The sequence below is a fragment of the Notothenia rossii genome, assembly GCF_949606895.1.
Source record: "Notothenia rossii genome assembly, chromosome: 8".
Classification (NCBI taxonomy): domain Eukaryota; kingdom Metazoa; phylum Chordata; class Actinopteri; order Perciformes; family Nototheniidae; genus Notothenia; species Notothenia rossii.
The window spans coordinates 37,453,382-37,474,887 of record NC_136906.1 but is presented as its reverse complement, the minus strand read 5'-3'; the positions used below and the strand labels follow the sequence as shown (position 1 = coordinate 37,474,887).

Genomic DNA, 21,506 nt, shown 5'->3' with positions numbered 1-21,506 from the left:
ATGTGAAGTACTCACTTCTTTTGCAAATCACTTGTAATGATGAACTATTTTGTGCTAGAAATTATGGCTATAACAGGCAGTGGCCTAGTTAGTATACAGCCCACATGATCGATCCCGGCCCCTCATCACAGTCAGGAACGATAATGTGGCCCCCAGAGAAAAAAGTTTGGGGACCCCTGCCCTAAACCTTCAGGGATGTACACAGTTTAATACTGGCAACTTCTAATTATGGGAAATACGAAAACGTCTTATAAAACTACAATTCCCAGTAGAGACGTGCCATAGAACATGTTGCAAAACACACAATAGCCAGCATGTGTAGTTCTGGGGACGGGGGGGTGGACCCGTCCGAGTCCAGTTTTGGATAGTCTGCCGTGGTTCCATCCCATTTCAAAGTGCTGTTTGACACTCGGCGTAACGGGCGTAACTCTCGGCGCATTCCAACATCCAATCACAGCTTGAGGACTAATCACGGGGGTTGTCAAACATAGCGGAGAGAATACTTACTTCCGGGTGTAAAATTCTCTAAAGCAACTTCTATGAGCTGCTCCGACTCTCGGTCCTGACGGCTCCAAATGTCCGACATTATACAATCAAACAAATAAACACAAGGATAATTGTGTCTTATTGTTGAGTAAATAACACTGTGTGGTTTAGAAAATAATACAACATTAGAAGTACGAGTTGGGAGTGAGAATGTGTTGGTATTTACCCTGCATTATGCACATGTTACTAATAAAGGATTATGTTATTGTATGGCATCTATTTACAATGTATTCACATTAATAGTTCATTATCAACGAATGACAAAATGCAGTGACAAGTAAAAAACCATTGTATAGCATTTGTTTGAGTAATAAGAGGCAGTTATATATAAAGGCAAGGCAATTTATTTTCATACACATCAGCAAGTCAAAGCGCTTTAAATAAACGGAAGTAAAAAATATAAACACATTTTCACATTACTATGAACTCGGGCGAAACAAGTGCATAGTTTCATATCGTTCTCATATATAGTGTTTTATAATGTTACATTACATTACATTGCATTTAGCTGACGCTTTTATCCAAAGCGACTTACAATAAGTGCATTCGACCAGGAAGATACAAACTTGAAGAAAGCAGAATCATATAAGTACATCAGGTTTCATAGAGCTAAAACATTTCAAGTGCTACACAACTGGCTTTAGATAAGCCAGCCCTTTGTTAGTATATAAGTGCTTTGTTAGTACTTTGTTTGTAGTTCTTTGTTAGTAATTCTTTGTTAGTAATTATTTGTTAATAATTCTATCGCTCGAAGTGGAGTCTAAAGAGATGAGTTTTCAGTCTACGCCGGAAGATGTGTAAGCTTTCTGCTGTCCTGATTTCAATGGGGAGCTCATTCCACCATTTTGGAGCCAGGATAGCAAACCCACGTGTTTCTGCTGATGGGAACTTGGGTTCCCCCTCGCAGTGCGGGTGCAGCGAGCCGTTTGGCCGATGCAGAGCGGAGTGCACATGCTGGGGTGTACGGTTTAACCATGTCCTGGATGTAGGAAGGGCCAGATCCATTCGCAGCATGGTACGCAAGTACTAGTGTCTTGAAGTGGATTCTAGCAGTTACTGGAAGCCAGTGAAGGGAGCGGAGGAGTGGCGTGATGTGGGAATGTTTTGGAAGGTTGAAGACCAGACGAGCCGCTGCATTCTGTCTTTATTTTGTATAGCTTTAAGTGTGTTTTAAATGTGTTTTGTCATTATTATGGTGTGCACCAGCATGTGGACGTGACACGTCGCTTGTGAAAGAGCTCTCCAGTGCCTCTGTGTTGCTTGGCAGAAACCTTTACAGGTCTTCTTCCTCAGACTCAGGGCTAGTGTAGTCATTGTCATCCGACTCCTCAATGTCCTGCTGTAATTGAAGATCATGGCATTCCAAAGCGGCTACACCGCTGTACGCATGTACAGCCTGTTTGTTTTGGCTTTTGAGGAAGTGCCACCTCCGACTGAGGACACTCTTGAGCCCATGTGCAGCATCCTCTGTCAGGTCACCGAAATCTGTAGAGGAATAATCACACAGAAAAAGGGCTCAATGTAAACAAACCAGGACAATTGCAAATCTCTTTGCATTGTACAATGCTGCATATGTAAAAACACTACAAAATAGATAAATCCATGTTAAACTGAAGGATGTTACTATATATTGGGTGCCAAATGGGACATGTTGATTAATGTTTGATAGTGCTTAACAAATAGTCAATAGACAGAAAATAATTGATTATGATCTTGATAATGAATAGTTTCAGTAATTGACTATTTCACTTCAGCCTGACACAGTGACAGATGTGTTCTACTTATGTAAGACAAGCAATGTGTTGAAGAGGTGATGAAAATATTCAAATGTTAAGATCTCAGACATACTGCTGGTTTTGATGCCCTCCAAAGTCTGTCCTCTGAGTGCTTCCACTTCTTGCACTTCCTTCAGAAGGAACATGATGTGCTGCGACATCTCTTTCACCAGGATGCTCTGCTCCTCCTCCAAACGTCTGACCAGCATTACCTGGTCAAAGACAGACCTCTTCAACCTGAAGGTGTTGCCTTTAGGTTGAGGAAAGGAATGGAGTAGTGGACAAGGAATATTTATTCATATATTATATTATTATAGAATGATTTTCATTTCTGAGACACGAATCTTTGTAGCGATAGCATTGGTTCTTTCATATTTTGGTATAGACTAAAAAAACAACAAGCCAAACTAGCAATTATCCTACCATTTGCATGCCTCTCCCATGGCAGGATGTAGCCCTCTGTCAGACTGCAAGCCAACTCCTCGTCGATCTGTTCTTCCTGCACTCCTGTGTTGTATTGCACAACTTTTTCTCGAAGTTTCTTCTTCAGCTCTCTCATTCTCTTCCTCTTCCTTTGCCTTGTCTGGTTGCTGTCTGCAAAGTGAAACTGTGTCATGGTGCCAGAATGTTTTTGTTGTTTTCGAAAGGTAATTTCAATAGCTACGTTTGACAACAAACCATGCTAACGATACAGATCTTGCTTCCTTCGCAAAAGAGTGAGGGTGATGTTCTCAATATCCACCCTCAGTCCTTCAGTACACCCTGGGGCGTAGACTCTCTCTAAATAGTTGCAAAAAAACAATTGGAGAAGAGATACAATCAGTGACAGTCTCAGTTTCAACATATGGCCAACTTATATTGTGTGTCTAAACTTACAGTAATGAACAGATGTATATATGGAAAACCTGTGGTATGTCTTCATGTGACCGCCCATTGCCTGACATCATACACCCACTGCTGTATGGTCTCCTGATCAAGGTTGTGCTGCTTTTTGAAGTTGCTGAAGCTGGCAGCTTCCACCTTTGCCTTCTCTGTGATCTTTACAAAAAAAAGAAAATGTCAGCGAAAAGCACCATGCAACACCATAATGCAAAGAACACCAGTTTTCAGTACAAGACCTTCAGAAGAACAGTTGAAACATTCCATGAAACCATCTGACTTGCAAGAGGAAGTGTGGATAAGGGAGAACATCATGTATATAGCTATGAGGTTACATTGCAGACATCCTTCATAAATATGTAATGTCAGATGAGAAGACAATTGTAATTTGCCCTTACTTTGACATATCTGTGGGCTAAAACTTGATGAAGGTTGTCCCTCTTCCTTCTGTTCCAACCCATGGCCTGTTGAGTGAGCAAGTTCCCTCTTCCTAAAAAAGACAACAAATATATCCACAAACAAAAAAGTAAGTATTCACATCAAAAAAGGCAATACTGAGTGAGAAACCTGATAGACATGACTAAACCCAATCGTTAAAATGTTGTTGAACTGGTAATTACAGTAAAGTAATACACCAATAATGTTTTTAAGGAGGGAACTCTCTGTAAAATACTTATCAGGGCTGCCTTATCACACAGTGTGTAGTGTTAATACCAACCTGCTTTTGTCATGTATTTTGTGACCAGAGCTGCCCTGGAGAGAAAGCTGTTCATCTATAATGAATGTTACAATTAATGTTCGGTCACCATCACATAACAATATCACCTGCACATCATAGATCTTGAACTGGATGGTTTAAGAGAAAACTTGTGTACTGACTTCCTACAATATGCATGCATTTAGTGTGGCTGAACATATGAACTGCCTATCTTTCATTTTAACTCAGACATAAAAGATATGCTTTCAACTAATCAACAGGCTTGTCACTGAGATGACACATACATATCTGTACTGCTTTCTATTAAGACTTCTTGTATCCATACAGTTACAATAATGCCATTAATAACATACCTGCTCTACTTCCTCTCCCACTGTGTTTCCTGCTCCGTCCTGACTTCTGCCACCCCATCTCACCTGCAACACAGCGCAAGTAGTGTTATGTAGCATTTCCTTAGAAGTGTTTGATATCCAATAAGGCATGCCATGCACAACATTTAAAAATCCTTTGCATTAAAGATGTTATGTACCTCGCATGTTGCTGTATGGGCTTTAGCATGCATCACGCTAAGAAATGGCCTCATTTCGGTCAACGGCAGAAGCTCTGGTAATCCCTCGGCTATTTTGTTAAGGTATGGCCAGTACCTAAGAAGCAGGAGCAGCATTTTGTGACAATATCAATATCATCTAAAATGACTGCTGAGGCATAGGCCATTTTAAACATTGTTGTGGATGTGCAATATGACAGTGAGGATTACCTGCATGTTACATCCATACAGAAGAAGTCAACATTTACCTTTCTTCGACATCTCTTTTTGGAGAAACATTGGGTAAGCGTATACTTCTCCACGGAAGTGGTTCAGTCCTCGTAAGAGAAACCCATGTCTGATTAATCAGAAGAAAATCTAGTTGTTAATAATAAACTGACACAGCAAGGCCTGGCTTAAGCACTCATCTCTGTCATCTAGGTGGCTATAACAAAAAATAACACTTGGATACTACAAATGATGGATCAATTCCGCTTCACCATCAAAAGTGTTTAATGCTTCCAATTCTTACAAAGACTTAGACTTGGATTGCTATTAAAACTGAAATAAGGAGACAGGACTCAAGAACCAAACACATATACACACACAGACACACTTACAAATACATACCTGCAAACTGCCACTTGAATGCCCTCCTCGTCTATCTGGGCACCAGACTTTTTTGACATCCCTCTGCCAGCGGTGAATTTGGCAGTACCACAGACGGCACTGTCATTTCCCTATAAAGTCAGTTTATTAAACACAAGTTTTGACATGTATAAAAAAGAACACCACAGGTGTAACTGGAACTATCATAATAAGAAAAAAAACGTACACTTTTCATGTTGCCTCTGACAAGGTCAACAAATGTTGCGACTTCCTCATCCTTGGCCAGGAACAAGCCCTCATAGATTGGCGGCTCCTCAGTCCTGTCCATGATAAGTTAACATACAAGTCAATAATACAAATTACAAAGCACTACATTACTATGATTTGTTTTAATTTCTGTTATGGCTACTCAAACACAACCCCAAGGGCTACTATTTGTATTAGCGGTGTGTTCGTTATCATTTTCATTAATACCATACCTACCCTTTTGACTTGGAAAAGCGGTAATGCTTGCGGTTTCCATCACAGCAGACAGCCAACATGTCTGGAGAACATGCTGGACAAACAAAGTGATGGACCTGGCACATATCCTCTTGTTTGTACTGACAGAAGCAAAACTCCAAGAAGCTTCGCTGAAATGTATCAGCACAGATACTACCTGTCTGTATATTGATTTATTAAAAGTGGATTAGTAAATGTTTTGAAAGCAATGCCAACAATTAATGATATGGTATACAGTAATATGATATTGTTTTTTGTATGTTTCCGTGTGATTCAGGCAGATTTACCCGTCCAGCTTGAACAGGTCTGTGCTCCAACATTTTCAGAAATGCCTGCCTTGACATGGCTGGTGCTGTCACCTTCATGTGCTCGAATGAGGTGAACACATCATATTTGTAAAGCGTCTGGCAGCTGGTGCTAGCTGGCCAGTACCGATACAAAAGCAGGTCTTTAACCTCAGGAGTCCATTCTGCAGAGCAGGACAGGATTTCCGAGGCAAGCAGACATTGTATCGTCCTGTGAACAAATGGAGAAAGTAAAGGTATTTCGGTAATCAAACTGTGAGTTTGCCTTAACATATTGTATTTTATACATAGATGTGCATATATGATATATTAGCTATTTGACATGGCATTTGGGTGTTGTCTGAAAATGACCAGGTGATACAAATCTTTGCGTTGCACAAAGTGGTAAAACTCTGCCGTACAAAACTACTTGTACAAAAAGAAGGGCTTTCAGAACAACATACCGTTGATGGTGACCACAGAAATATGCTTCCAAGGAGTAACTGTGACGTCATCAGAGCATTCACAGATTGACCTTGGAGTATAGGAACAGGCAGTTGACATACTGCAATATAGAAAATAAGTTAGGAAGGGTGTATTTACAGTTTTTCCTTAATTCTCCAGATTATCAAGATATTCAATAACATTTTGCATCATTTCCACATATCTTGCAGCCCTAGTCAAAACCAATCATACTTTTTTCAATCAGCTATGTACACTTCCCATTCACACTTAATTTTGGGAACTACAATATAATGGGACATTGTAATGTAATGTTAATCTTTACATACTTTGTTCACAAAACTGAGGCTGGCCATTTTCATCCACCACCACAGCAGTTGTAGGGGGAATGGGCTCCAGAAATCCATTGAACACAGCCTCTCTGTCATGGAAGATATTCCTCTTGTGGGCCTCAATGTCACAGGTTGCACAGAGGAACTCCATGTCCAGTGGAACACAGTCCAGGCACCTAATAGCCGCTTCTTCTGAACAGCATCTGTGGCACTTCTGAATGGCTATTCTCTCAGCTGAGAGTTTTGCATTAAAAAGCATTGGCCTAGCAGTTTTCATTCTCACATCTGTGAGAAGCTGCCTTTGTGCCCAAGCAGAAACCGTTCCGTCTGTTGCCTCCAGGACCTGGACTGCAGTTAGGGTGTCTCTTAACTCTTGGAGATATGTTTCTAAAAAATAAAACAGCTGTTAAGACACCCTAAAACTGGTATGATGGATATTAAGGTAGTATACTGGAACACTTTTGAGTTGGAAAAATACATGCGGACTAATAATAGCAACATGCTATGAACCATTATATGCATCCAAAGCAATATTAGCAAGTGATACTTATACCAAATATGCATTCACTTGTCATGAAACAGTCAATACTCAATACTTTATTCTGATTAACTAGATGAGTATAAAAATGGAAACATTGGGAAAAACTGTAGTGCCAGTCAACTGCTGTTATAATCAATATACTCACCAAGACTACCGAACTCTTGATGTTCTAGCTGAAGGCCTTCCTCATGCACAGGATTGTCTCTTCTGGCTTGTGAAGCTGCAGAGACACTCATTTTTGCTTAACCCTTCAATCAATCTAAAATTACACCAATTAATTGTAATATGAAAATGCTCTGTAAGGACTGCAGGTAATGAAACTAAGAACATATTACCACAGCATCACAATGACAATTTACATTTGCCATACTTTTATCCAAATCGAGGTACACATGTTAAAAAATACAACACAAGCAAGGATTATCAGTCACAGGCTCTTACAATATCTTGATTTAATTTGAAAATGTTTTAAACATTGCAACAGATTTGTCAAGAGGTATTTTTACATTACATAATTTCTTACTGTGTACACCAAAATAACTTTGTTATGAATTATCTTTATTCTTAGATTTAGAAATCATGATATAGTAAAGAACAAACCTGATGCGGAGCGTTGAGTTTCCCGTTGTCTCTCACGTCTGCGTGTGACCACTGGATTAGAAAGAGGTCTCTTCCTGCTTTTTCTTTTCTTTTTCGGAGGGATGGCAGGGGTTTCAGTAGCCTATATTTTTTCAGAGGTTGAGATCAACAACAAAGTTGTAATACAACATAAGACAGCAGCTCTTATATTTGAGCAATTATTTAACGGTTGCATAAAAAGGTCTAACGGACACTTTACATGACATCAATAAAAAGCAATAGAAATGATTATATTACAGACTTGGGTATTTGCTTATCATGAAAAGCCTCACCCTGGCCTCATGGACAAGAGCCTCGCTAATCAATGCTGCCATGTGCATCCTGGCCTCATTTGGATCCTCAAAGACCCTCACTTCACGGTTGAGGGACATGGCATACAAAGAGAGAGTGAGTGATTAAAAGAGAAAGTGAGAGAGAGGTATTGAAAAAGAGAAGGTGAGAGAGTGATTGAAAGAGAAAGTGAGAGAGTGATAGAAAGAGAGACAGTGAGAGAGAGAGTGGCTCTTAAAAGTGCCGTTGGTTTTATGTGTGTGTGTGTGGATATGTGTGTGTTGGTGATATAGAGTTGTAAAGAAGCTGTAAAACAGGAAAAATAAAAACATGATTAGGATTATTTAGAATAACAGTAACATCTGTGCATTACTCTATTATGCAATAATAATTTAGTATAATTTATACTGTGCATATTGTTATATTATGAGGGACATGGCATACAAAAAATACAGACACAATATACAAACAATACACAAAATGAAGAGAGTGCAATAATAATTAATCTGTGCATTACTCTATTATGCAATAATAATTTTGTATAATTTATATATCTTATATCTTCTACTATATATTTTAATTCTACAATGTAACAATCCCAATGTCCCCACTGGCCAGTCAAATCCTCTGGAAAAACTCTAGGTCCACATTTTTGTTCCACTCCATCGCCGATTCCACTATTACAACTCTGTGTTGAAAGCTGTCTTTACAACACATGGGCAAATACAAGCATTTAAACATATTTTTCTAGCAGGCACCTCCACTATCCAACTGTGCCGGGGACAGCTAATGTCATTTAGCTGTATAAACTATAAATGCTATCCAGCTACAAACTTTGACCGGAAAGCCGGAGGCTAGCTGAACGTGGCCGCTAGCTTGCGCGTAGCCTATTGTAAAAGCTAAACACACTATAAACTCAACATAATATCCAGGAATGAAACGCTATAGAGACTGTGCTACAGTGGAATAAATAAAAGCAATATCATTTCGTGTTTTAAAGAAATAAACTCCCCTTGATTTTAGATACTTACTGTAGTCCGTTGTGAGATGAAATGAATGAAAGTGACGTGATCGTGGGCAACGTCACGTGGCTACGTCACTGCCGTCAAGCGCGACATAACGTTGCCGTGGTAACGACGGCATCTTCTTCTGGTTTATCGTTGTTATTAAAAAAATGATTATTATTACTATTAATGATCAAATATGAATGTAATTGTCTTTTAAATAACGTAAACTAAAGGGAACAATCTATTTGACACAGCTGAAGCTCTGGCCTTCCTTAGAAAATAACTAATTTAATAAAAATGCACCGTTTTTTGAGAACAAACATTGGTAAATAATGCATCATAATACATTCTAACGAAAAATAAAAATTATTATGAATACAAATAAAATAAAAGAAGCCTCCCGTGAGTTACTACAAGCTATAAAGTAGATTTTTAAAACGTTTTATAGAATAAAAAGCTCACTGCAGGACGTTGTAGAAATGCGTGTGTGCACCACGACAAAGGAGCCTCATTCACTTTACATTGGGGTTGTTTGCGTGCTACCGACACGCAAATATAAAAGATTCCGTGACTCCACCACGCATTGCGGTGTTAAGGAGTCGTGGAGGAGTCACGCATTCTGGTGAGATCAGGTTGGGTTGTCGTTGAACAATGACAGAGTGTCCAGCATGCGTCCAGTGGTTGTCTTGTTCCGTTTTGAAACAACATAGCAGGATATCTTCATTATCAAAAATGATTGCCAAAGATATGATTTTGCAAGATTGAACATCATGAACTTGGATGTATTTATTTAGGTTATACACAAAGCTTACCGCCAAACCAGACAGGAGAAGCTCACAAAGGGGCAGTGTCAAGATGACCCGGTTGTTGAAGTTGTGGAAACCAGTGAAAGATCTTGGAATCTGACCAAATTGGCACATGTTAGGCACTGTTTTACAGCAACTGAAACACCTGTTGTTTCAAAGACATATTACACATCGTTAGCCTAATAGCATAATTGCCCAAGTCATTTTTTGGCCAAATTGTGATATCTGCCTAACTTTACTCTCCTACCACTGCTGCATCACCCTGCCTTATTGCCTATGTCCTCAGCCTATCAGAACACATTTTAGGGTCCAAAATCACTATCTGCCTAAGTCATCTCTTTGACTTTGGCATTTTTGACGCTACATACAAAGATGGCGGACCGCATGAGACAGAGGGTTCTGCTGACCACAAGTGAAGCATTAGCTCTTCTTTTTGATTCATCTGGTGAGCTAGTTCATATTTCTTCAACTTTCTAGACACATTAAATGTACTTTCAGTCAATCAAAGGGATTAGGAACTGTGTGTTTAAACTTTTAATCACATTTCTGCGACAAGGTATGATGAAGTAGCAACACTCAGCAACTTTATTTTCTTCTGCTTCAGGGTCAGGAAATGAACTTGATAACAATTTAGAGAAGGACTCAGAGAAGGATTTAGATGACAGTAGATGTGAGAAAGAAGGAAATGACAGACACCAGGCTACGGATTGAAGAATAAACAGCAGATGAAGCCTCCAGAGCTGATTCTGATCTGGATTCATGGTCAGAAAGTGAACACTATGACTCCGTCTTGGATGAGGACTATAGACCTAAGAAAGATGACCACCCAGATGATGATAGTGATGCAGACACGGCTCAACATAGTGAAGAAGAGGCTGCACTTGAAGCTCCCGCTGTTAAAAGTCATAAGCGTCCAAGATCACATATGTGGAAGCAACAGGTGATAAAAGAGAAGCGCCTTAAGGGGGAGAATTACAAGAACGCAACGGGACAGGAGAGGCAGCCAAAGACCATGGGCCCACCCTGCACATCACAGCACTGCTTAAGGTCGGAGAAACGAAGTTGTGAACTGCTGAGTGAAGAAGAGAGAACGGATATCTTCAACAATTTCTGGTCCATGCCCTCCTGGGAGACACGCAAGCTGTATATGCAGACTTTAGTGGAAAATGTGCCTATAAAGCAGAAGAAAGGTGGTGTTGCATCAAGGAGAAAAACGTCCCAATCATACCACCTGCAACTGGCAGATAGATGTAAACTACCTGTGTGTAAGATTATTTTCTGTTCAACCCTTGGCATTGCCCCCAGAACCATCGGATCATGGTTAACTGTGGACATGAAAACCAAAACTGATCCGCCCAAACCCAAGATCAATAAGACTGGTCCACATATGCCCATATCAGATGCTGACCAGACCTTCCTGAAAGAATGGCTCTCTGGGCTGCCTACTGTTCCATCCCATTACTGCCGTCAGGTTCCCTCTTATCAGGATAAGAAGTTTGTGGAGCCGGGAACAGTTCTAAGTGACCTTCACAAGGAATACCAGAAAGCTGCTGGTAAAAGTGGAGCATGTGTTGTGAGTGAGACATATTTCCGAAAAGTGTTCAGTGAGCAGAAATACTCTGTGTTCGTACCAAAAAAAGACCAGTGTGATGTATGTATCGGCGCCAAGGTGGAAAATATAGATCAGGATACCCTTACTACGCACATGAAATTAAAGGCTCAAGCTCAAGCTGAAAAAGCTAAGGATAAACAGGAATCCAGTGACAAGGTCTCAGTGTGGACAATGGACCTTCAGAGCGTTCTTCTGTGTCCCAAGACAAAAGCTAGCAAGATGTATTACAAAACTAAATTACAGATGCACAACTTTACTTGCTTCAACCTGGGTAACAAAGATGGATATTGTTACGCCTGGGAGGAGCATGAGGGCTCCCTCAGCAGCAAGGTTTTTGCCCATCTGCAGTACAAGCACTTTGAGGCAGTCCTTGATGCCAACCGAAACATCGAAAAGGTCATAATCTGGAGTGATGGCTGTGGCTATCAAAATCGATGTTGTACCATCACAAATGCGTACCTAGATCTGGCCATGAAGCATGGTGTCACCATAAAACAAAAGTTTCTGGTTGCAGGGCACACACAAATGGAGTGTGACTCCATGCATAGCCTCATTGAACGGCGTACCATCAAAGATATTCACACTCCACGTGATTACATTGTCATCTTTGAGACTGCACGTTTGCACCCATCCCCATACAAGGTGACCCAGCTATACCACAGTGACTTCATGAAGTTATCTGGGGCCTATTTCACCAAAATTCGACCAGGCAGAAAAGTTGGCGACCCCAGCTCTCCAGTACTTGGCAGATGGGCGAATCCGGCACAAGTTGGATTTTGAGTCTGACTGGGAGGACCTACCTCAGCGACTCAGCATCCCCGAAGAACCGGTCCACTGGGTCCCACTCTTTCCTGCTCAATTGCCAATTACTCTCAGGAAATACAATGACTTGCAAGCAATGAAACCAGTACTACCAAGAGTGGCCCACCAGTACTACGACAACCTCCCTCATCAATAGAAAACGAGTTCACACAGCACCTGAGTAGAATTTGGTTAAGGTTAAACAAGTAAAACAACTTGGTTAAGGTCAGACATTAAGAACAACTTGGTTAAGGTTAGACAGGTAACACAACTTGGTTATATTTAGGAAAGTAAAACTACTTTTCTATGTTATGTTTGTATAAATGTGTACAAAAAGTTGTGTAAGAAAAATGGCCTAAGTCATGGCACATTCTGCCTAAGTCATTTTTATTTGTTATGCAATTGATGTTGTGTCTTTTTTTTTGGTGCAAATTAGTTCACACATCTGGTTGAACTTACTGTTACAAAATCAATAAAAAATACCAATGTGCTTGCTAAAAATTTAGTTTTTTCTTGTTTTCCAACAACATTCAAATATGACATGGGCAATTATGCTATTAGGCTAACGACATACAAATTACTTCAATTTGTTATTGTTACAGTTGTCATTAAATAAATATATTTATAAGATATCAGGATGGATATACCATGCAACGTATAAGGAATCTTTTTTTAATGGTTTTACCTTTTTTTATATACTTAATCCCATACACCGTTGCTTGTGTGGTTACAATTTGTTGGGAGTTAAGATCTGGAGGGGTGGGCCCTCGACAGTAGGGGCAGGTTTCTTCTGAGGGGACAAAACAGGGGGGTGCTTGTCTCTCCTTAGTCCTCAGCTCCGACGGTAACTCCTGCAGGCACGGGATGCGCTTTTTTGTTGATAAATAGTCTGTCATCACAGTTACTTTTTGAGAAGTGAGATTGTGTGGCTCACAGAAAGGGCTGCTCTCGACCATATGTGTTTCCAAGTCGTCTATATCCTCAATCTGTAAGTCAGAGGTGACTAGAGTGCCTGGAGACTCCTGGAAAATCCACCACATTCCCATCATTCGATGTATACATCGATGTGATCTTCCAGTTCCCTGACACTGACAATTCCACTGTCCTGCCACTGTGTCTGGTTCTTCCAAACCGGCACCAGTTGTCTCTTTCATCAGTAAAAACTGAAAAAAAAAATTGTGTATGGGGCCAAAATATACAACATATTAAATATAATCCCACAGATATGCAGCAGTCAGCATGCAAAACATGAAAATCTATTCTTGGAATATTAAAGGCTTGGGAAATCCCATAAAAAGGAATAAAGTACTATCTCTTCTTAAAAAAGACAAAGCTGATGTGGTCTTCTTACAAGAAACCTTTCTCTCAGATACTGAACATTTTAAATTGAAAAGAGATTGAATAGGTCAGGTGTATTTCTCATCATATAAAACCCATAGTAGAGGGACAGCTATTGTGATAAACAAAACTTGCCCATTTGAATTAGAAAAATGAGTTACGGACCCAAATGGTAGGTTTGTTTTGGTTGTTGGTACTATTTTTGGAACCCCAATCACCTTTTTAAATATCTATTCTCCCAATATAGATGAACCAATGTTCATGTCTGAGATGTTGCTGCTCTTCAATGAAAACTGCAAAGGATTAGGACTGATGGGCGGCGATTTTAACTGCACCCTTAACCCTACATTAGATAAATCTAACCAGTCCAAGAGCCACAATCTTAAATCCTCAAAGGTCCTTCAGGGGCTTTGTGCAGAATGTGGCCTTATTGACGTATGGCGTCAATTAAATCAAGATGTCAAAGATTACACTTTCTTTTCAAATGTCCACAACTCTTATTCTAGAATAGATTATTTTTTTATTCCCTCAAAATACATGCATAGGGTAAAATAATGCAAAATTGATTACATTAATATTTCAGATCATGCAAGAGTTCATCTAACTATTCACTTGGAGAGTGGAGAATTGGTATCCAGGCGCTGGAAATTTGATAACTCCTTACTTAGAGACGAAAAATTCAAATGAAAAATGCGAATGTGGATAAGGTACTATATAAAAGAAAATAATGACCCCTCTATAGATCAGAATATTATTTGGGAAGCTGCGAAAGCTACTTTAAGAGGACTTATTATCTCATACACATCTTTTAAAAAACGTGAAAAAATTAAGCTCAGACAAGAACTTGAAAGAGGAGTAAACTGATGTGAAGTACTTCATAAATCCGCATCAACAGATGAAAACTGGAAACAATTAAACACAGCCAGAGCTAAATTAAATATTGGCTTAACAAATGAAATCATAACACACATGAATCTTATCACACAAAATAATTATGAATTCGGCAATAAACCAAGTAAACTACTCGCCTATCAATTAAGAAGGAGCAAGCAGAAAGGGCTATAAAAGCAATTCGTCTGAAAGACAAGAAGATAACATACCACCCAAAACAGATTAACCAGACTTTTTATGCATTTTATAACAAATTATACAAATCTCAATGTGATTACTCACAAGATGAACTGGACAATTATCTCCATAACATTAATTTACCTACATTATCTGAATTAAATCTAAAGTAGTATCTAAACTCATCAATTACAGAAGTAGAAGTTGTGGCTGCAATTAAATCTATGCCTATAAATAAAAGCCAAGGGCCAGATGGCTTCTCGGCAGAATTTTATAAAGAGTTTTGGACTGAACTTCAACCTATATTTATGTCAATGGTTAACAACTTCTCTCACAACAGAACACTTCCTCAATCAATGAATCTTGCATATATTACTGTACTACATAAAGATGAGAAAGACCCCTTGAATTGTTCTCCATTTAGGCCTATAAGCCTCTTGGATCATGATTATAAGATTATCACCAAATTATGAGCAAAACGATTGGAAATTATTTTACCTAAACTAATTAGTCCTGATCAAACAGGTTTTGTGAAGGGCAGATATTCTTCTGATAATATATATATATATATATATATATATTGAATATTATAAACCATTTGGACACCTGTCAGAAGCCTTCTCTGCTTCTTTCTTTAGATGCCGAGAAGGCTTTTGACAGGGTTGAGTGGAATTTTCTTTTTGCTATCTTGAACAGATTAAATATGGGCTCTCGATTCATAGAGTGGGTCAAATCAATTTATAAAAATCCTAAAGCAGCGGTTATCACTAACTGCAGTTCCTCCGATTTTTTTTCACTAACAAGGGGGACAAGACAGGGATGTCCACTGTCACCTTTGCTTTTTGCAATTGTAATTGAACCACTGGCGTCATGTGTGCGAGACAACATAAGTATTAAAGGAGTGAAGATTAACGATGAACACAACATTTCTCTGTATGCTGATGATATCATTCTTTACTTAACAGACCCAGAAAATTCAGTACCACATCTGCTCGACACGATAGAGCAATTTGGAAGATACTCAGGATATAAAATTAATTTTAAGAAATCGAATGCTTGTTTCTTACATATGACGCCAACAGCAAATCTGGAAAAGTCTTGTTCTTTTAATTTGTCACCAGGTGGCTTTAAATACTTAGGAATAAATATAACACCACACCTAATCTGTTTAAAGAGAATTACAATCCGCTCATTGACAAAATCAAACAGGATTTATCTAAATGGTCCACATTACCAATATCACCGCTAGGAAGAATCAATGTCATAAAAATGAATATTCTACCGAGATGTATTTTTCTTTTTCAAATGTTACCATGCTATTTATCCGCTGATTATTTTAAATCTCTCAATAGACACATCTCAAAATATATCTGGTGTAATAAAAAAACAAGAATCAAGTTAATTACTCTTATGAAACCAGAAACCATGGGGGGTCTTGGTCTTCCCAACTTTCAACACTACTTCTGGTCAGCTCAATTAAGAAATTTACTATCTTGGCTTCTGGGAAGAAAGGATTCACTATGGGTTCAGATAGAAGCCAATATCTTTGACACGTTGCCAGTGGAAACTCTTATATTTGTTAAAGATTTCAATAAGGTGAAAAATATGGCCAAATGTTTTACAGTGGTCAATACACTTTTAGCCTGGAGGGACTGTACAAAAAAAGTTCATGTTAAGTCAGGTATTTCAATCTTTTCTCCTATTTTGAACAATCCTGATCTTAGCAAATATTTGTTGTCAATCAATATAAACAAATGGACGAAAGCAGGTATAAAGCAATTGAAACATTTGTTTCACAAAGATATAACATTGAAATAATGTAATGATTTAACAGCAGAATATGACATTTCAAATAAGGATTTTTTCAGATACCTGCAAATTAGGAACGTGATCCAATCAATTACTAAAAGCAATAAATTGAGATCGGGATTGTTGGAAGAGGAGGAGATATTGATGTCATCGAGCACGATCAAAGGTAAAATTAGAGAATTTAATGCAGTTTTTTCTAAAAGAGCTCAGTCATCCTTTCCAACCTTAAAAAAAATCTGGGAAAAGGACTTAGGGATGCAGATAGATGAAATTACATGGCTGAATATCTGTGAAAGAACACATTTTCCATTCACAAGCAATAAAATCAAAGAAGCAAACTTTAAATGTATCAACAAATTTGACCTCACACCCATAAAGATGCATAACATTTCCAAAGAAACTCTCCAAAATGTCCGAGATGTAAAGTAAAAGAAGGAACATTTATGTATCTGTTTTGGGACTGTGATCTCTTGAAACATTTCTGGGATTCGATTCATACGCTCACAAAAGCCGTTTTAGGCATCGAAATGAGCCAAAATCCATGTTTTTTCCTGTTAAATGATATGCCAAACTTTAAACTGAACCCCAAACATTATAGAATACTAATCACAATAACATATTTTGCCAAGAAATGTATACTTTTACTCTGGAAGAATGAACGTCCTCCAACATTTAAACTTTTCATTGATCAGATAACACATTTTTTACCTCTGGAGAAAATGACTTTGGAAAAATATAATCATGGACATATCTTTCAAGCTCTGTGGTTGCCATTGTTTTCATATTTGGAAAATATATCTGAGATATGACCAGTGATGGAATGGTGCATTCTGTGGCTATTTTTCCTGACGGCCGGAAATACTAGTTGTGTTGTCATTGTCTATATTGTCGCTGTATTGTATAATTAATTGTATAATTATTTGTTTGTTTTACTTTGATGTGGGCTTATTATTATTATTATTGTTTTTTTTCTTTTTATGTTTATTTTCATTTTCATGGCTCTGTTGTTTGAGTTATATTGAGAAGCATTTTTTTATTTTTTTAAAATGTTTTTGGTTTCGTTAGTGTGGGCATGTGCGGGTGGAGGGAGGGAGGGGGGAGTGTAGTGAGTGTACTGTGATATTACAATCTATGAAATGGCATCGATTATTGTACACTATAATGAAATAAAAAGACTTGTAAAAAAAAAAAAAACTGAAAAAAAATAACACCGTTTGGAGTAACCCTCGTCTCCAAAGAAAACAGGAACCACACTGTCCACACCATTGGTTTTTGCAGCAGTGTTTAGTTTTTCACATTTTGTCCCCCACTCAGAGGACATCAGCCCTTTGCTTAACATATCCTGCAAGGACGTGGATGTGAGGACTGCTGGCTGTGAATATGGTTTGGCACTTTTTGTTCTTTCAAGGTGTACACATTCTTTTCCAGGATTTCCTTAACACCAAGCAATCTGCATGAAAGTACGACAGTTCTCAACCTCACAGTCAATATTTGGTGGATCTGTTGTCTTGATGACATGAATGGGGAAAACTGGACTATGGTCATATTATGGAGTGACATAGATTCCATTTCGTACATCTTTGCATGTCATGGGTGTAGCATCAAGGTTGTGCACATCTTTGATATGCCGTCTTAAGTTTTTTGGTGCACTTAGCTAGCACAGATGTGCAGTGGGGACATGAGAAATCACTAGGATTAGAACGTAACCTCTTCTTGTGTTCCGCAGTGTCATCAGCTTTACGTTTTTGGGTGCTTGGTGTCGCTGCAAAAGACAACAACAACAACAACAACAAAAACAGTTATTAACATTGGTCCAAATGTAAACTTATAAGAAATGCTTATGGGAAACAGCAATCTATGACAATGCTGGTGAATCCCCATCACTGATGATGACATGATAGACCAATTTCAGGGAAAGATTTTAAGGAAAAAAATTCACATACATCATTAATATCTTATTTGAAATAACATTTTCATTAATCAACAGTAGTGCAATGGAGATGGTTCCAGCAGTATGACAGTGAAATCGTAAAAATTAATATGGCAGTATAATATCTTTCAGTTCACATTTAATGTTCTGAATTACATAGCAATGTCATCACAAGGGTCTTCTAACATTTGTTATGAATGCACAACATAGCACTTACTTGTCATAAAAGACTCACTTCATAAAAATTAAACAGCAGATGATTGGAAAAAAGTGACTTGTATTACCTTTTTTTTTTTTTTCAGAAGTAAGAGCTGTAGGAGAAAGACAATGTGAATACAAATAATTAAATATGGCGCACAATAGCATAATGAAATTGAATAAGTAAATGCAATTATGTTATTTTTGTGCAGAATGCAGTGATTTTATACAAAAATTATAAAGACAGAAATATTACTTATATTCAACATATTGGAAAACATTTGTTATGATATGAGTTTACTGCATCCAGCTGTGTATTAGTTTTGTTTTCACATGACACACTAGGCACTATCATTTAACAGCATATATAGTTGGATGATTCAGCTGCTTGCCATAAAGATTACATTTTTTCAAAGGCAGAAAATCCTACCATGTTTGCTTTTAAAATGATTGATGATGGTGGAGGGGCGTGTGAAGGTTCTATAATGGCAAAATGGGCAATGTTAATGACTTCTGGATGCATTTTCAATGTCCTTGCAGAGGCAGGCGACCACAAATTTCTCTGAAAAAAGTGAAATTGTTACCATGCATTAAACATTTTTTAAATATAAATGAATCAAAATGTACTGTATAACATTTTTCTTTTATACTTAATACCTTGGTTATTTTCCAAAAAATAAACTGCTTCACTGATATGCTTTTTCTGAAGGTGATCCTTATTTGCAAGTTCATTTTGTTGACAGAATACACACTGGCCACCAGCACTGGCCAATAAAGAAGTAACATCAGAGAACGTATGATGTGAAGCTGTGAAGAAAAAAAACAATGAAGGTGAAAGAATCAAAAAGCCACCCCCATCCCCCATTGCCCACCGCACCGTCTACTGTATGTCACACAAATTATACTTTATAACTTCAAATAAACTGACGACAAGTACTTGTTTTAAATAAATGCCTTAAATTAAGAAAAAGATAACTCCTTTTACTATTCTCTGTCGTTTAGTCTTCTTGCCAAACGTTGATTTACTTTACACCATCCTCACCTTCCATTTTCCTTAAGATGGCAGAAGAACCATGGACCAAGTCCGGAGTCTGTTGACATAGAGAATAGTCAACAAGAATTGACACTAAATATATTACGGTACTAAACTTTCTAGCTTTCAATGTTTTTTTATTAATTTAACATAGGCTATCCAGTTTTAGCGTATTATATGTCATGTGTAAATAAAGTAAACATTTGTTATTGTTAAATAAAAACTGAAATGAAATCATATTTTTATTTTTCCAGTACATTTATCTGCAAAGACCGCTGAGTTTTTGGTCAAATTCATTTGACCAAAAACATACATTTTCTCGATCAAGTCAATGAGGAAAACAGCAATGGCGCCCCTATAAAATAATAACAGCCGATGCGAAGTTGGCTATGCTAAAACACAACTTTCTTAGTTATTAACTTGAGTAAGAATCACTACATTGGTATAAATCTTACTGTCAATAACATTTATAACAATTAACACCATCTTCAAAAAAAGGCTAGGCTGAATATGTTAACTTATCTAGGTCTCACCTTTGGTTAATGACGGCAGCGATCTTCTTGTGCTAGACGCGTGGGTTTCCAGTTAAGGCCATGGCAAACAAATTCCATTTTGCGGATTTTTTTAAACTTTCAAAACTGGGCCGGATAGTGTTGTATTTGCAATATGTAAAAGGTTCTGCAACTTAATTCACAAGTTTAATGTGTAACCCTTTAATTGCCAGACTAAGACAAAATATATGGAACAATTAGTTATTTGCATTTTTTTATCAAATGGTATACACCAGGGTTGGAGTTATGTGGGAGCCAATGTGAGCTGAGCTCCCATAAGGAGGGTCTGAGCCCCCACGGATGCATACATCATACATCTGTGGGGGTTTCTAATACATTACCAACAACCATTACTTTAATCACAAATAATGCATGTCAACTTAATGAGTATTATTTACGTTAACGAGGTAAATAGGCTAAAAGAAAAACATGTTTTCCAAAAGAACTCAATACATTATTGCGCGCGAGCTGAGATAATGTGTGTGTGCCTAGTAGCCTAATGAAAGCTTTAGCGCAAGTTCAATAAGAAAGACCTAACAATGAGTCACTTACACGTCACTCTATTGCTCTCTCCCCCCTCATTAAATGCGTGGGCGTCACCCCTCAGCAGCCAATTGCTGCACACGTTAAATTCCTTAAATGCCTGCTCTTCCTTCCTGTCAGTTGTCATTTCAGGTGACCACACGCAAATGGTAGTACACTAATACTCCTCTTCCATTAAACACTCAGGAATATATAACCTCAAGATGTGTAATTCAGACTTTTCCGCCAACTGACCTTTTTCGAAGGATCTTGATCCCGGCTCCGACGTACCTCCAGAAGTAGCTTCCAAATCCTCAAGCCACCGGCGCATAAGCGCCCGCCTGGCTTCCCGTGGCGGCTCATGTACGGCAGAGGCAGACTTCATCTTCTCCCATCTACTGCAGCAGGGCATCTCCGCACCCCCAGATCTCCCTCTTTCCCAGCTTCCCGAGCTCGCTCGTCGAAAACACCCACCCCTTCCCAGGCTCACCCCAGCGCCGACCAGCCCTGGAGCACCGGAAACCAGCCCCTCAAGGACAGTAGCTTAGCAGACACCCTGCAAGCTCCGGCAAGCTCCTTGCTGCTAATCGACGCTCGCCTCCAGTCCATGGAAAAGGGCCCTGCTGGAGCTTCAACCTCTTCCGCGAACAGAGCCGGGTTTTCGGCTTCGGTACCACCAGGGTTTATGCCGGGTCAGGGTCTCTTACATCCACAAGCGGTAATTCCCTCCCACTCCCTGGCTTCCGCCC

General features: G+C 38.7%; 2 protein-coding genes and 1 long non-coding RNA gene across 10 annotated transcripts; all 3 read right to left on the bottom strand.

Moving 5' to 3' along the window:
* Positions 1–884: 884 nt before the first annotated feature.
* On the bottom strand, positions 885–3,103 carry LOC307014663 (uncharacterized protein). 2 transcript variants are annotated; one of them, XM_079642730.1, is made up of 4 exons: positions 3,000–3,103; positions 2,745–2,915; positions 2,395–2,571; positions 885–2,031 (listed from the first exon to the last, which is right to left on the bottom strand). In XM_079642730.1, the coding sequence occupies exons 2-4, from the start codon at positions 2,878–2,880 to the stop codon at positions 1,820–1,822; spliced, it is 525 nt and encodes a 174-aa protein (XP_079498856.1). In that variant the 5' UTR covers positions 2,881–2,915; positions 3,000–3,103; the 3' UTR covers positions 885–1,819. The 2 variants fall into 2 exon arrangements, with proteins under 2 accessions (XP_079498856.1, XP_079498855.1); XM_079642729.1 differs by having other exon boundaries at positions 2,745–3,071.
* Positions 3,104–3,242: 139 nt separating this feature from the next.
* On the bottom strand, positions 3,243–14,186 carry LOC307014662 (uncharacterized protein). Of its 7 annotated transcripts, none has more exons than XR_013801279.1 (14): positions 12,994–14,186; positions 8,085–10,040; positions 7,774–7,894; positions 7,319–7,393; positions 6,630–7,019; positions 6,303–6,403; positions 5,842–6,070; positions 5,537–5,715; positions 5,280–5,373; positions 5,075–5,184; positions 4,448–4,802; positions 4,272–4,334; positions 3,599–3,973; positions 3,243–3,359 (listed from the first exon to the last, which is right to left on the bottom strand). XR_013801279.1 is itself a non-coding variant. In XM_079642728.1 (6 exons), exons 1-6 carry the CDS (start codon positions 8,181–8,183, stop codon positions 6,011–6,013), a joined length of 846 nt encoding a protein of 281 aa, XP_079498854.1. In that variant the 5' UTR covers positions 8,184–9,869; the 3' UTR covers positions 5,727–6,010. The 7 variants fall into 7 exon arrangements, 1 of the variants encoding a protein (XP_079498854.1); XR_013801280.1 differs by lacking the exon at positions 12,994–14,186 and having other exon boundaries at positions 3,599–3,690; positions 3,919–3,973; positions 8,085–9,869; XR_013801282.1 differs by lacking the exon at positions 12,994–14,186 and having other exon boundaries at positions 4,448–4,562; positions 4,676–4,802; positions 8,085–9,869.
* A 4,892-nt stretch (positions 14,187–19,078) lies between these two features.
* Positions 19,079–19,442, bottom strand: LOC307015590. Its single transcript, XR_013801606.1, has 2 exons — positions 19,309–19,442; positions 19,079–19,213 (listed from the first exon to the last, which is right to left on the bottom strand). It is a non-coding gene; the product is annotated as an uncharacterized lncRNA (long non-coding RNA).
* Positions 19,443–21,506: the final 2,064 nt, after the last annotated feature.